Here is a 15,685-nt window from a genome sequence, read left to right on the forward strand (position 1 = left end):
CCACCATCAGCCACCCTGAGAGGGTCTTTCCCTTTAGAGAGTGGCTATCTTAGCTTGCATATGGAAGCGTACATGCACACGTGCACATGCACGATCAAACGCACACGTCTGGAATGCATGCGTCCGTCCTGAATTGCAATTATGAAACGTTCCAGTGTGCTAATTGATTGGAATGAAGGAATCTATCCCTTAGTAATGCGGTGTGTAATTTATGCAAATGACTCACTTTGTTGACTAATTTGTTTTAATTCATGTATTCATCTGCAGTTTTTTTTAATGCGTATTGGAATATGCTCATTTGCATTTCAGACTGGATGGAACTTTGAAATAATAAAAGAGATGAAATACGAATTAATACATTTTATGACATTTGTAGTGAGTGGATAAAAACCTTTAAAACTTTACAATTAGACATACCAAATAAACGCACACACAAAGCTATTTAAACTCTGCAATGTCTACACAGAAAATCCTCAATACTGTGGATTACCACTGAGCACAGACGTCAGTTCAACGTCTAAGTTTTGGATTTACATTTGGTTGGGTTGTCAACTAATGTCAATTCAACGGGAAATCAACCAAATAATTGGTTGGGTAAAAAAACAAACATTACGTTTCCTTTACGTTGATTATATTTTTCAAATCAAATCAGGTTTCCATGTTGATTCAACATAATGACAGAATTTTTGGTTTGAAATGACGTGGAAACCTAGTTGATTCAACCAGTTTTTGCCCAGTGGGTTGTTACAGTATATCGTTCTTTTGGGCTGTCTGATCGTTAAACAGTGCTGAATGACACTTCTTGGTGCGTTTGGAAGTTATTTGAGGTTTTAGTCCATGAAAAAACAATGAATGTTTTTTTTTGTAGTTCTGTGAATGGTTACCCTTTGGTTATATGGTGTAGGAATACATCATCACTCCGAGTTAGCCCTATTTTATGAGTAGTTCGGCCTATGCTCTGAGTGGTAGTGCTTCGGTTGGTAGTAAAACATGAAGGTTCCGGTGACCAGTCTAGCCTGCCTCAGTGTACTGTGGGATATCTCCCTGGGGTGTGGGGTCTCAGACTTCTGGCTAGCTGATCCGGGGCATACCAGAGGAATCTGTTCTCACCAGTGCAGCAGGCGGCCAGGCTTTGCACCCCGATGAGGCTTAATCTCCAGAACCACCGAGAAACAGAGACACCCCCAGGAACCGCCATGGGCTTCAATCACAGAGGAGAAAGGCTGGAGGAATACACACGCTGGCTTAGACACACATACAGTGAGCTCCAAATGTAATGGGACAATGACACGTGTTGTTGTTTTGCCTCTGTCCTCCAGCACTTTGGATTTGAAAAGATACAATGACTGTGAGGTGAAAAGGTAGACTGTCGGCTTTAATTTGAAGGTATTTTCATCCATATCGGGTGAACACTTCTACATGAATGTGGATGCTACCATGATTAAGGATGATGAATGGACCATGAATGAATCGTGAATAATGACGGGCGAGAAAGTTACCGATGCACAAATATAAATATATAAATATCATGATGTTTATGCCACTAACTTTCTCACTCACCTTTATTCCCGATTCATTCAGGATTACCTGTTATCATGGTAGCATCCACATGAATGTAGACGTGTTTAGAAACATATTCTATTCTTATTTACTATAAAAGTGACTCCAAAATGACACAGTACATGATTTACCATTCATCTATATTGGGCACAAAATAATCTGAAACACAACCAAAACAAACAGCAAATGCATCCAACAAATGTGTAGAGCCACAAGCTTGATGTAGCTCATTGCGGCTATGAATATGGGACCAAATACTTAACTTTTTACTACTATAATACACATATAAGTGAATTTATCCTTTTGCTTTTGGTCCCCTAAAATGGGGGGCTACAATGGGGCAAAAAAGTATTTAGTCAGCAACCAATTGTGCAAGTTCTCCCACTTGAAAAGATGAGAGAGGCCTGTAGGTACACTTCAACTATGACAGACAAAATAAGAAAAAAAATATAGAAAATCACATTGTAGGATTTTTTATGAATTTATTTGCAAATTATGGTGGAAAATAAGTATTTGGTCAATCACAAAAGTTTATCTCAATACTTTGTTATATAAACTTTGTTGGCAAAGACAGAGGTCAAACGTTTTCTGTAAGTCTTCACAAGGTTTTCACACACTGTTGCTGGTATTTTGGCCCATTCCTCCATGCAGATCTCCTCTAGAGCAGTGATGTTTTGGGGCTGTTGCTGGGCAACATGGACTTTCAACTCCCTCCAAAGATTTTCTATGGGGTTGAGATCTGGAGACTGGCTCGAGCACTCCAGGACCTTGAAATGCTTCTTAAGAAGCCACTCCATCGTTGCCCGGGCGGTGTGTTTGGGATCATTGTCATGCTGAAAGACCCAGCCTCATTTCACCTTCAATGCCCTTGCTGATGGAAGGAGGTTTTCACTCAAAATCTCACGATACATGGCCCCATTCATTCTTTCCTTTACACGGATCAGTCGTCCTGGTCCCTTTGCAGAAAAACAGCCCCAAAGCATGATGTTTCCACCCCCATGCTTCACAGTAGGTATGGTGTTCTTTGGATGCAACTCAGCATTCTTTGTCCTCCAAACACGAAGAGTTGAGTTTTTACCAAAAAGTTATATTTTGGTTTCATCTGACCATATGACAGTCTCCCAATCTTCTTCTGGATCATCCAAATGCTCTCTAGCAAACTTCAGACGGGCCTGGACATGTACTGGCTTAAGCAGGGGGACACGTCTGGCACTGCAGGATTTGAGTCCCTGGCGGCGTAGTGTGTTACTGATGGTAGGCTTTGTTACTTTGGTCCCAGCTCTCTGCAGGTCATTCACTAGGTTCGCCCCGTGTGGTTCTGGGATTTTTGCTCACTGTTCTTGTGATCATTTTGACCCCACGGGGTGAGATCTTGCGTGGAGCCCCAGATCGAGGGAGATTATCAGTGGTCTTGTATGTCTTCCATTTCCTAATAGTGGTTCCCACAGTTGATTTCTTCAAACCAAGCTGCTTACCTATTGCAGATTCAGTCTTCCCAGCCTGGTGCTGGTCTACAATTTTGTTTCTGGTGTCCTTTGACATCTCTTTGGCCTTGGCCATAATTGCGTTTGGAGTGTGACTGTTTGAGGTTGTGGACAGGTGTCTTTTATACTGATAACAAGTTCAAACAGGTGCCATTAATACAGGTAACAAGTGGAGGACAGAGGAGCCTCTTAAAGAAGAAGTTACAGGTCTGTGAGAGCCAGAAATCTTGCTTGTTTCTAGGTGACCAAATACTTATTTTCTACCATAATTTGCAAATAAATTTATTAAAAATCCTACAATGTGATTTTCTGGATTTTTTTTCTCATTTTGTCTGTCATAGTTGAAGTGTACCTAGGATGAAAATTACAGGCCTCTCTCATCTTTTTAAATGGGAGAACTTGCACAATTGGTGGCTGACTAAATACTTTTTTGCCCCACTGTATGTAAAAAAGTGCTACAATTTCTAAATGGTTAACCCAATATGGATGAAGATACCCTCAAATTAAAGTTGACAGTCTGCAAATTAACCTCAAAGTCATTGAATAATTTTTAAAGTGCTGGAGTACAGAACCAAAACAACAAAATGTTTCACTGTCCAAATACTTATGGACCTCGTGAACGTGAACGTACGGGCAAACATAGTCTGAGACACATTAGGACTTTCCCTAACAAAAAATATCTTAGCCACCCGATTTGACAAAAAAAATGTATGTGTATTTTTCCATATATGTTTGAGTAAAATCAACTATATGCGGGCTACTGACCTGGTCTGATGCTTTAAGCACTGCAATTAAAAATGAAGACACACAAATTACTAAAGAGGGAGCAAGAGATAAATATAGCCTAACCGGAAAGAAAAACCTGCTCCTGACCCCCATCCTGAAGTTGACCTTCGCAATACCAAGAGTGTGCAAAACTGTCATCAAGGCAAAGGGCGACTACTTTGAAGAATCTCAATTGTAAAATATATTTTGATTTGTTTAACACTTTTTCGGCTACTACATGATTCTGTATGTGTTATTTCATAGTTTTGACGATGTCTTCACTATTATTCTACAATGTAGAAAATAGTAAAAAAAAAAGGAAGGAGTAGGTGTGTCCAAACTTTTGACTGGTTATGTATATTTAAATTGCCGCTGCCAATATGTAAATATACAAATAAAAACATTGATAAAAATAAATATCCTATGAATCACATTGGCTGTACATGGCCTGTCTGCAAGGAACGTATCAACTACTATATATCTCTCTCTCTCTCTCTCTCTCTCTCTCTCTCTCTTTCTTTCTCTCTCTCTCTTTCTCTCTCTGTCAATATGTAATTCTTTCATTCTCTTCTGTCTCCCTTTGTCACTCTCATGCTTGTTTATCTCTACTTTCTCTCTCTCCCCCTCTCTCGATCTGTCTATCTCTCCACTCTCTTTTCTCTACCTCTGTCTCTCTCCCTCTCTTTGTCTCCTACTTTGAGAAGCTCCACAGTGATGGTGAGTTAAGCCAATCAGAAATAGTATCAGATCCCCAAATGGGCACATTTATAGGCCTACATTTGTCATGCAGGCCAGGTAGCCTAGGCCTACTTCTGTGCGTAATCAGGTGCGTGTCCTTACTCAACATTGACAGGAGTGCTCCAAACAAAAGACAATGACTAAATTGACAACTGGAATGGAATGAAATGAAATGAACCCAAACTTGTAGCCCAAGTTGTGCGCTCGGCAAACAACGTGTCCACTTCTACAATGACATCGGTAAGACTGTAATAATAATATATTGAATGCATTAACAGAAAGGACCGTAACAAACAAACATTGTAGATGAGAAATGATGGTAATTATTGGTAAATGTACTACTGGTGTTACTGGAGTGCCATCCCCGCGGCCTCCCCAATGGGTTAGTCCCCTCAGACAGGAGTGAATCAAACAGGTGTCTTGTGTGCCGTAATTGTTTTAATATATCATTTGTCACTGCTTGACTAAAAAAAATCTTGGTCGAAAAACAGCCTATTGACCAAACAATCGACCAGTCGACGAAATGGGGTCGGCCCTAGTGCGCATGGCGCAAACAGTCTCAGAAACACACAGGCATGCATGTAAACACACACATGCACACAGGTTTTTTTAAAATCAGATAACCATATCAATTGGATTGTATACAGTTATCTCTCCTCTAATCCCATATCTGACCTCAAATCGGAGGAAATATGGGTTAAATGCTCTCGCCATGACGGCAGTACAACGTCCACATGTAATAAGGATCTATACGTATTATCTACACTTTTCCCTGTGAACATGCCAACATTTGGGTTTTCCATTCAGAAAAAAATAATTTCCATATATTTCCCCACCTTCAACCCACACATATACTCAAACATACACAGATGCATGGGCATGCACAGGCAAACACACACGCAAGCACGCACGCACGCACACACACACACACACACACACACACACACTGTAAGATGAATGGGATGTGTTGACCTCCATGTGTTTCCCATTTGTAGTCAGTCACACATCAGCATGTTCCTGAGACGCGTAAGGTTAGATTCCTCTGACAGAGCTCCTGTAAATTACATACTCTCAGACAGATATTGTGTGTGTGTGTGTGGCTGTCCGGGCATATGTGTGTGTGTGTGCGTGTGTGTGTGTGCGTGTGTGTGTGTGTGTGTGGCTGTCCGGGCATATGTGTGTGTGTGTGTGTGTGTGTGTGTGTGTGTGTGTGTGTGTGTGTGTGTGTGTGTGTGTGTGTGTGTGTGTGTGCGTGTGTGTGTGTGCGTGTGGCTGCCAGGTGGGGAAGCAACACGATTATCCTTCAATTATTCACCATTAGTTCAGCATTCTGCCATTTTCTCTGCCTCTTTTTAAAGTGTCTCTTTCGTTTTATTTCACACAGTATTGTCTCACTTTCGCTCTCTCTCTCTATATATGTCACTCTTTCATGATCTTGTCTACCCTTGTCACTCTCGTGCCTGTTTATATCTACTTTCTCTCTGTCTATCTCTCACTCTTTCTCCCTCTCTCTCTTGCTGTATGTTTCTAACGGTCACTAACTCCACCTATTTTCCCCTTGGTTTTGGCGATATCTCGTCACACACAAACTCTCATGCAGCTGTTCACAATGTATCACCAAGGAGACCTCTTAACCCCTAATAGAAAGTGCTTCACACACACACACACACACACACACACACACACACACACACACACACACACACACACACACACACACACACACACACACACACACACACACACACACACACACACACACACACACACACACACTTACTTATTGGAAATGTGTTGAAGAATCATACTCCTTGTTCCCACGTACCCTGTGGCCTTTCCATGTAGGCCCCATAAGGACACAGTGAATTTGGGCATCAAATGAGAAAGCTGGAGAGAGAGAAAGGGAAGGAGGGAGAAGACGGAGTGGGTGGGGGTGGAAGGGAGAGAGGGAGAGGGAGAGAAAGGGAAGGAGGGAGAAGACGGAGTGGGTGGGGGTGGAAGGGAGAGAGGGAGAGGGAGAGAAAGGGAAGGAGGGAGAAGACGGAGTGGGTGGGGGTGGAAGGGAGAGAGGGAGAGGGAGAGAAAGGGAAGGAGGGAGAAGACGGAGTGGGTGGGGGTGGAAGGGAGAGAGGGAGAGGGAGAGAAAGGGAAGGAGGGAGAAGACGGAGTGGGTGGGGGTGGAAGGGAGAGAGGGAGAGGGAGAGAAAGGGAAGGAGGGAGAAGACGGAGTGGGTGGGGGTGGAAGGGAGAGAGGGAGAGGGAGAGAAAGGGAAGGAGGGAGAAGACGGAGTGGGTGGGGGTGGAAGGGAGAGAGGGAGAGGGAGAGAAAGGGAAGGAGGGAGAAGACGGAGTGGGTGGGGGTGGAAGGGAGAGAGGGAGAGGGAGAGAAAGGGAAGGAGGGAGAAGACGGAGTGGGTGGGGGTGGAAGGGAGAGAGGGAGAGGGAGAAAAGGAAGGATTCACGTCTGTTTTTCTCTTTTAGTATACTGTCCAAACACATAAACGGTCATTCATAAACTTTATCATGTTAAACACACCATCTGCTTTATCTAGTAGACTGACGACAAAATTAATTAACAAGTTATTTATAGGTTTTGAATTGTGAATGTCTTTTTACAATGTTTATAAAATATAACATGTTTCATGAAAAATGTAAATTTAGCATAGTAAATAACCTCCATGAACAACCTTTTCGATTCCATTCCATAGGATACAGTAAAAACTCCACAGAGTAATTCTGAAAATGCTATTTAGTGGTGTAGTGGACCAGAACTGTGCGGTCCCGAACCGATGCGGGCTCCCCCGTCCGTCGGTCACTTAGGAAATGATGTAACAGGAACCATGTGTCTGGGTGAACACAGTTTAATGTGTCTCATATGGTCACAACCAGGAGAGGAGAGGAAAGGAAAGGGGGAGAGGAGAGGAGTAAAGAAGGAGAGGAGAGGAAAGGAAAGGAGGAGAGGAGAGGAGTAAAGAAGGAGAGGAGAGGAAAGGAAAGAAGGAGAGGAGTAAAGAAGGAGAGGAGAGGAAAGAAGGAGAGGAGAGGAGTAAAGAAGGAGAAGAGAGGAAAGGAAAGAAGGAGAGGAGAGGAGTAAAGAAGGAGAAGAGAGGAAAGGAAAGAAGGAGAGGAGAGGAGTAAAGAAGGAGAAGAGAGGAAAGGAAAGATGGAGAGGAGAGGAGAGGAAAGGAAAGAAGGAGAGGAGAGGAGTAAAGAAGGAGAGGAGAGGAGTAAAGAAGGAGAGGAGAGGAGTAAAGAAGGAGAGGAGAGGAGTAAAGAAGGAGAGGAGAGGAAAGGAAAGAAGGAGAGGAGAGGAAAGGAAAGAAGGAGATGAGAGGTTATTCTAGAAACTTTGTATAATATAACAGAACCAAGTTACATAGTCATGGTCAGTAAGAATCAACAGGGTTACAGTTGTCTGTCAATGAAGAGGAGGCATACATGTCAAGTTGAAGACTCATAAAGACGTTGCGTGATTTTTGTATAGATTATTTAATTTTTTATGGGTAGTCGGATGTACCGTTTGTTACAGGACCCTAAGGTATTTTCTAACAGCCTTCAAAGAATGTCAGAAATTCAATGTGTCCTCACAAATATATTCCTGGAAAATCCATCTAATGTTTCCCGAGACTGAGTTGAAAGACATTTTCTCTGATGCGAACTGACATCTTTTTTTTAGGCCCGGTGAGGATTAGTAACACAACTTTACTGCTGTAATAGATTCACCAGTCAAACCCTGTTGTTCTTCCTCCATCTTGAACCCTCCTCTCGTCCTCTTTGACACAGTCAGCATTCCTAATATGTACTGTGTGACTCTGTACATACCCCAACTCGTGATATGATCGCTCAAATTGAACTTTCATGCATATGTCCTTTTGACATCAATGCATGAGCTATGCAAAAGTATGTTATGTGTGAAAAATAATGTTGCATGAGCAAAAGCATGTGTTACATGTGCAAAAGATACAGTACGTGCTATTTGTACGTTTGTCTTCATGGATTAAGCCATGTAAGGGCTGTACTTACAGTTGAAGTCGGAAGTTTACATACACTTAGGTTGGAGTCATTGAAACTCGTTTTTCAACCACTCCACAAATTTCTTGTTAACAAACTATAGTTTTGGCAAATCTACTTTGTGCATAACACAAGTCATTTTTCCAACAATTGTTTACAGACAGATTATTTTGCTTATAATTCACTGTATCACAATTCCAGTGGGTCAGAAGTTTACATACACTAAGTTGACTGTGCCTTTAAGCAGCTTGGAAAATTCCAGAAAATGATGTCATGGCTTCAGATGCTTCTGATAGGCTAATTGACATTATTTGAGTGAATTGGAGATGTACCTGTGGATGTATTTCAAGGCCTACCTTCAAACTCAGTGCCTCTTTGCTTGACATCATGGGGAAATCAAAAGAAATCAGCCAAGACCTCAGAAAAACATTTGTAGACCTCCACAAGTCTGATTCATCCTTCGGAGCCATTTCCAAATGCCTGAAGGTACCACGTTCATCTGTACAAACAATAGTATGCAAGTATAAACACCATGGGACCACGCAGCCGTCATACCGCTCAGGAAGGAGACGTGTTCTGTCTCCTAGAGATGCACGTCCTTTGGCGTGAAAAGTGCAAATCAATTCCAGAACAACAGCAAAGGACCTTGTGAAGATGTTGGAGGAAACAGGTACAAAAGTATCTATATCCACAGTAAAACGAGTCCTATGTCGACATAACCTGAAAGGCCGCTCAGCAAGGAAGAAGCCACTGCTCCAAAACCGCCATTAAAAAAAGACAGACTACGGTTTGTAACTGAACATGGGGACAAAGATTGTACTTTTTGGAGAAATGTCCTCTGTTCTGATTAAACAAAAATAGAACTGTTTGGCCATAATGACCATCGTTATGTTTGGAGGAAAAAGGGGGAGGCTTGCAAGCCGAAGAACACCATCCCAACCGTGAAGCACGGGGGTGGTAGCATCAGCATCATGTTGTGGGGGTGCTTTGCTGCAGGAGGGACTGGTGCACTTCACAAAATAGATGTCATCAGGAGGATGGAAAATTATGTGGATACATTGAAGCAACATCTCAAGACATCAGTCAGGAAGTTAAAGCTTGGTCGCAAGTGGTCTTCCAAATGGACAAAGACCCCAAGTATACTTCCAAAATTGTGGCAAAATGGCTTAAGAACAACAAAGTCAAGGTATTGGAGTAGCCAACACAAAGCCCTGACCTCAGTCCTATAGAAAATGTGTGGGCAGAACTGAAAATGCGTGTGCGAGCTAGGAGGCCTACAAACCTGACTCCGTTACACCAGCTCTGTCAGGAGGAATGGGCCAAAATTCACCCAACTTATTGTGGGAAGCTTGTGCAAGGCTACCCAAAACGTTTGACCCAAGTTAAGCAATTTAAAGACAATGCTACCAAATACTAATTGAGTGTTTGTAAACTTCTGACCCACTGGGAATGTGATGAAAGAAATAAAAGCTGAAATAAATAATTCTCTCTACAATTATTCTGACATTTCACATTCTTAAAATAAACTGGTGATCCTAACTGACCTAAGACAGGGAATTTTTACTAAGATTAAATGTCAGCAATTGTGAAGAACTGAGTTTAAATGTATTTGGCTAAGGTGTATGTAAACTTCCAACTTCAACTGTATCTATTCATTTGTTTTGTGAACAAATGAAACTTGCATAACCTGTATGAGAAAAAGTATTCTGTTAAATGTTATCCTTCTCTATTCTTCATGTCTACCACATTCTACGATACTCTACTCTATTCCACTGTATCCCACCACAATCCACCTCTCTCCTCTGTCTCTCCAGGTGATGGGGCTGTTGAATCCGGGAGGAGTGCCCCACCAGCCTAGTCACCAGAGTGACTTTGCCCTCTCTCCCCTGACTGGTGGGATGGAGCCCGGGGGTGGTATGGCGGCCAGCTGCCACGGCTCCCAGCGGGGCCTGGAGGGTCTGCCAGGCCTGACCAGCATGCCCACCCTGCCCAACTCCCAGTCGTACTGCCCGCCCACCTACAGTTCCCCAGCCTACGCTATGGACCACCACCCCTCATACCAGTACGGACAGTATGGACAGAGCAAGGTGGGTCATGGGAGTTTTATGTGCAATGATATTCTAGTCATGTGGTTGTTGGTAATGTTTTTTTAAAGGTATTTGTGTATTAGTTATTTTTATCCCTTTTGTATTTGAATGCAATTGATTGTAAGTTATTCTGAAAAGAAAATTCTGCTTAAATGCCTGTATAAAAGACACATTAGATTAGCATTAGAGGTATACTAACTCCATTCATTTCTATATACCGGTATATAGTCTCCTATGATTAAAGACCATACTCAAGGTTTAGATTTTCAGAATCATAACCCACGTTAATTGCAAAGGGCAACATGATGAGTGAGCCTCTTGAATCACGCTCTCAAATCAGGCTGTGACATTACATGTATGTCAGAAGCACGGCTAGTAGTCCAGAGGGCACTTCGGTTTACATTACTATTACCTTCAAGCACTTACCCACGCCGTATATCCACGTGGCCCGATATAGAGGTATGTCGATGGGGCCTCCCCCATAACCATCAGCCTGTGACCTTCCACGACCCGTGTGATGAGCTGGACCACCAAACCCTCCGCTCACTCACCTAGCCATGTAATGACCCCTGGGTAACAAAGATACCTCCCCAAATCAAGTGGGCGGCTTCCCCAAAACTTGTTTGACAGGCGGGGGGGGGGGGGAGTAGTAGAGTTAGTGGGGTGGGGGTGAGGTACACTGCCACATGTTGAGTAGTGTATACTGGCCCATCAGTGGCGGCATCTTGATGTCATTAATTTGGCTCGGGACCTGTGTGCAGGCAGCTCGCAGGGGTAGGGGTAGGGGGTTGGTAAGAGAGGGGTGGTGGGTTTGAGGGGGGGCCATTTTAACGGGGAGCGAAATGGCCTCTGGCAGGCGGGGATTAGAACCATGTGTTTCTGTGCAGGTCAGATGCAGTCTGAGTTGTTGTTGATCACTGGAGCAGAGCCATAGCCAGGACCAACGCAGCAAGGGCAGTACAGTACAGTACAGTACAGTACAGCCCAGCCACAGGGAAAAGCCCCAGATCTGCCTCACACTCCTTGCCTCTCTTTAACTCCCTCAACCCCTCCCTTCTCTCCACCTCTCACTGCTCTCATCCCTCTCACCCACTATTTACCTCCTTACTCATCAGGCATGATGTTTCCCTGACACAGGAGGTAGAGAGTGACATGAAACCCAATGGAGAACAGCTCCAACCCTTCCCCTCTCTCTCTCCTTTTCTCTCAGGTGCCTTTCATTATCTGAAGCCCCACCATGGCCAGGAGTGGATGAGATCTCTGGTCAACCCGACAGTCAACTCTGGAGCACTCCCCTTTCTTCTCTTCTTCCCCCCTCTGCCTTCTCCCCACCCAGCCCCCGAGGAGAAGGGACAACCCAGAGAGATGGAGGGAAGGGGGTTGTTTTGGGGATTCGGGGATGTGAGGGGGAGGGTTGACTCAATGGGATAATCAGGACCAAAGGGGAAGCCCTCTCTAGTTACCTGGCACTCGCCCCGCTCGCGCTTCACTTCATGCTCCGAAAACCAAGCACGCCTCGCTCTCCATGCTTGACGAGAAAAATAAATGGAGAGAAGGAGAAGAAGAGGATAAAAAAAGGAGTGAATTAAACCCCAACAAAAAAACACATTCACTCATTCAACACTCTGCCTTTGATTTGTAATAAGTGGCAGAGAGTGGGAGAGGACTGGGTAAACAGTTTTCCTTCCATGGATGTGCTTTCAGGGTATATTGTGATGAAGGGAGGAAAATAAGGTTTTAGGGCACAATCCCGAGGCATAAGGATGATGTATGGACCTGCAATAGGCACACCGCTCACTCAGCCACAATGCTCTATGTAAAGGCACTCACAATGTCTGTGGGAAATACTGCGTGCTGAGACTTTGTATTATTTGATATGATTTGGGGAAATTAAATGTGTTCTATCAGGAGAAGAAAAACTGCCATCAATTTGATTTGTAAAAAGGACTCTAAGCATATGTACTGTAGGTCTGGACAGTGAAGGTCTGGACAGTCTTTCACCCAACTAGGATGATAGCGAGAGAAATATACTGTAGTAGATGGAAGCTGCTGCAACCCAAAGAAGTGCAATACATTCAAACCTCAGATGAAATGAATTGACACATCCCTGTATAACAATCTCCTCAATTAACTGACTACATCCTTTTTGTAATCCATATTGTTTTGAGCAAAAACAATGGTAGCTGGGTTGCACGGATCACTTTGAAGCGAGAATTATCCTAACACAAGATCTGTGCACGTACAGGTAGCTTGGACTTTTGCATAAACCTTGCATTGATTTCAATGGGAGATTTGAGAAGAAATCAGAGTAGGACAAGGGCCTATATTCAGAAAGTATCTCAGAGTAGGAGTACTGATCTAGGATCAGGTCCCTCCTGTCCATATAATCATATTAGTTATGATCAAAATGGCAAAACAGCATTCCTACTCCGATACACTTTGTGAATACAGGCCAAGGCTACCAGTCACAGTCCAATCAAGTGTAAATTGGACCTGGTAAAACATACCACTCTCATTCATTTAGTATTTATTCAGTCCAACTCTTCTCTGTTAGTATCCCTGATCATAGCATTCAGTTGTGTGGAATTCAAACCTTTATTTTTCTGCCTTGTTTCTTTTGTATACATATATCATTTTCATTTATGACTGCATAAGATGATTTGTGTTTTAATATGTCTCGTGTCAAATGCAGCACTATTTACTATTTATAATAAAATATATAAAAATGTGTACAGGCTGAAGTGTTTTCATTTATTTCAAACCAATATGTGTCTGTCTTTACCATACGGTCTATGGGCTTTACAATTTTGATTATGTACTGAAAAATGTTAGTACAGATATTAGCTAACTACGAGTTATGATAAGATATGAACTAGTTCTGAATTTGGGTAAATATCATTGATGAGATTACTGAGAACAGATTACTTGCCCATTCAGGACCTCTACATTAGGTACATCTGATTTAGATACTCTGCGTCGTTCTTTAATCCTGGTCCCAGGGACCCAAAGTGGTTCACATTTCTGTTTTTGCCCTCGCACTACACACCTGATTCAAATCATCAAAGCTTGATGATGAGTTGATCATTTCAATCAGCCCTTTAGGTCCCCAGGACCAAGGTTAAGAAACACGGAGATACTGTAACTGTATTAAACAAAGGGAACTCAAGCCAACAGAGCATTGACTCAGACAAGACAAGATGGCAATGTCCCAAGTGACCATCCACTGCCTTTCTTTACCGAAATTCAGAATTGAGTTTTTCATTCAGGACTTCCACTCTTTCATTCATATTTCAAGTATCCATATTGGAAACTACAGTTTTTCCTGCAATAAGATATGTTTTGTTTTCCAAGAAAAATAAGTGGAACAATCTGCCACCCACTCACCCCATTCCTATACACACACACACACACACACACACACACACACACACACACACACACACACACACACACACACACACACACACACACACACACACACACACACACACACACACACACACACACACACACACACACAAAAGCGAATTGAGCCTAGAACATGCTTTTATTGTGGTCTAAGAACAAGCATTCTCCATGACTGATGACGGAGAGTCGGTCGGTGCCTCTCATCCACTCATGTTCTCTCTCCCTGCAGCACAGTGGCTCCCTAACACTTTAAAGGCACATTGACTCATTCATAAATATATTCCCTTTCATAAACACAGCTTTCGGACAAATTCCTCCTCCCCGGGGGACCCTTCACACCCGTAATGAGTAAAACAGAGCACCCTGTAAACGATCTAAACACAACACCACAGACACACTGGGACATCAGTCACTGCCACTGTCTCTCTAGGATTCAGACTGGGGTTCAGACTGCGTCACGTCCCAAATGGCACCCTATTCCCTAGATTGTGCACTAAAAGGGTCTCTGGTCAAAAGTAGTGCACTATCTAGGACATAGGGCACCATTTGGGGCACACATGGGGTTCAGAGGGCAAAACGTTCCGATCCCAGCGCCCTGGCAGAAAGAAAAACACTCAGCCAGTTGTCTGACACTTCACAAGTTATGGATATCGGTGTTTTTATCACTCTCATTCTTCTCATCTTCTTTCGTTCTTTCTTTCTCTCTCTCTGAAGGGGGGATCCAGGGATCAGGTGTATGCAGCTGGCAGTGTCAATCATTTTATATGGTGTGTGTGTGTGTCCATGTATAAGTTCATACATCTTCCTGTGTGTGTGCATGTTTTCCTACATTGTGTGTTTATTTTCAATAGTGTGTATGGTTGCGTGTTAATGTTTACTTGTGTGTCCAAGCTCGAGCGTTAACGTTGAGAGATCAAGGCGAGATACCATTTCAATGTTTTCTTAGTCCTTCTGCAAACTCTTTTTACAAGTGCTTAACTTGTTGAACACAATGGAAGTAGGAGCCAAAGGCCTCCTCTGAAGCAGAGTGTCACTCAAGCAGCCACACACTGGAGACAACTTAACCCCTGACCCCAACACTCTTTGAAATGTGTAGAGTACTTGACCGGAGCTGACAACAACGCCAGTCTCCTGCAGCCTCCCGGCCCTCCAATAGAAAGTGAAGGAAGTGGAGGAGGTGTTTCAGAAGAGAGGGAGGGAGATAGAAAGGGAGGGAGGAGAGAATAATCGTTGATTTTAGAGAAAGATAGAGCGGGAAGAGGGAGAAAGAGAAAAATAAGCTTTGATCAATGTTTTGGGTAAAGCAAAGCTATGATTGAAGGCAAAAAGTTAAAAAGGATACATTGATCTGGCATGACTTTTCTGCATGGTGTGTATATGCTATTTTAGCCTAGTGACATTTATCAGTATGACATTTCAACCATATTTATATCATAACTGATAGACTGAACTCTCTCTGATATTTTGCCTGGAGGAACTTTGCCCTGTAGCTGCCATGGTCTTTTACTGGTAAGGCTGGTAAGTGAAATTAATCTCAGCAATGCCTCTAAATCCAGTGTCAGAGAGCTGCCAGGTTAGGACCAACATTCCTTTCCCAATGCAGTTCAGTGTCGTCACTTCACCCTCTATCTC

At 43.1% G+C, this 15,685-nt stretch overlaps 1 protein-coding gene across 4 annotated transcripts in view; it reads left to right on the plus strand.

Moving 5' to 3' along the window:
- LOC135514891 (paired box protein Pax-3-like) overlaps positions 1 to 13,369 on the plus strand; it is a 38,479-nt gene extending 25,110 nt beyond the window's left edge. For all 4 annotated transcript variants that reach the window (XM_064938578.1, XM_064938586.1, XM_064938596.1 and 1 more), the window contains exons 8-9: positions 10,373 to 10,645; positions 11,856 to 13,369. In XM_064938578.1, coding sequence (XP_064794650.1) covers positions 10,373 to 10,645; positions 11,856 to 11,873 — 291 coding nt within the window. In that variant the 3' untranslated portion in view covers positions 11,874 to 13,369. The remainder of the gene's footprint in view (positions 1 to 10,372; positions 10,646 to 11,855) is intronic.
- The last annotated feature ends 2,316 nt before the right edge of the window (positions 13,370 to 15,685 follow it).

Source organism: Oncorhynchus masou, chromosome 3 (genome assembly GCF_036934945.1).
Source record: "Oncorhynchus masou masou isolate Uvic2021 chromosome 3, UVic_Omas_1.1, whole genome shotgun sequence".
Lineage (NCBI taxonomy): Eukaryota > Metazoa > Chordata > Actinopteri > Salmoniformes > Salmonidae > Oncorhynchus > Oncorhynchus masou.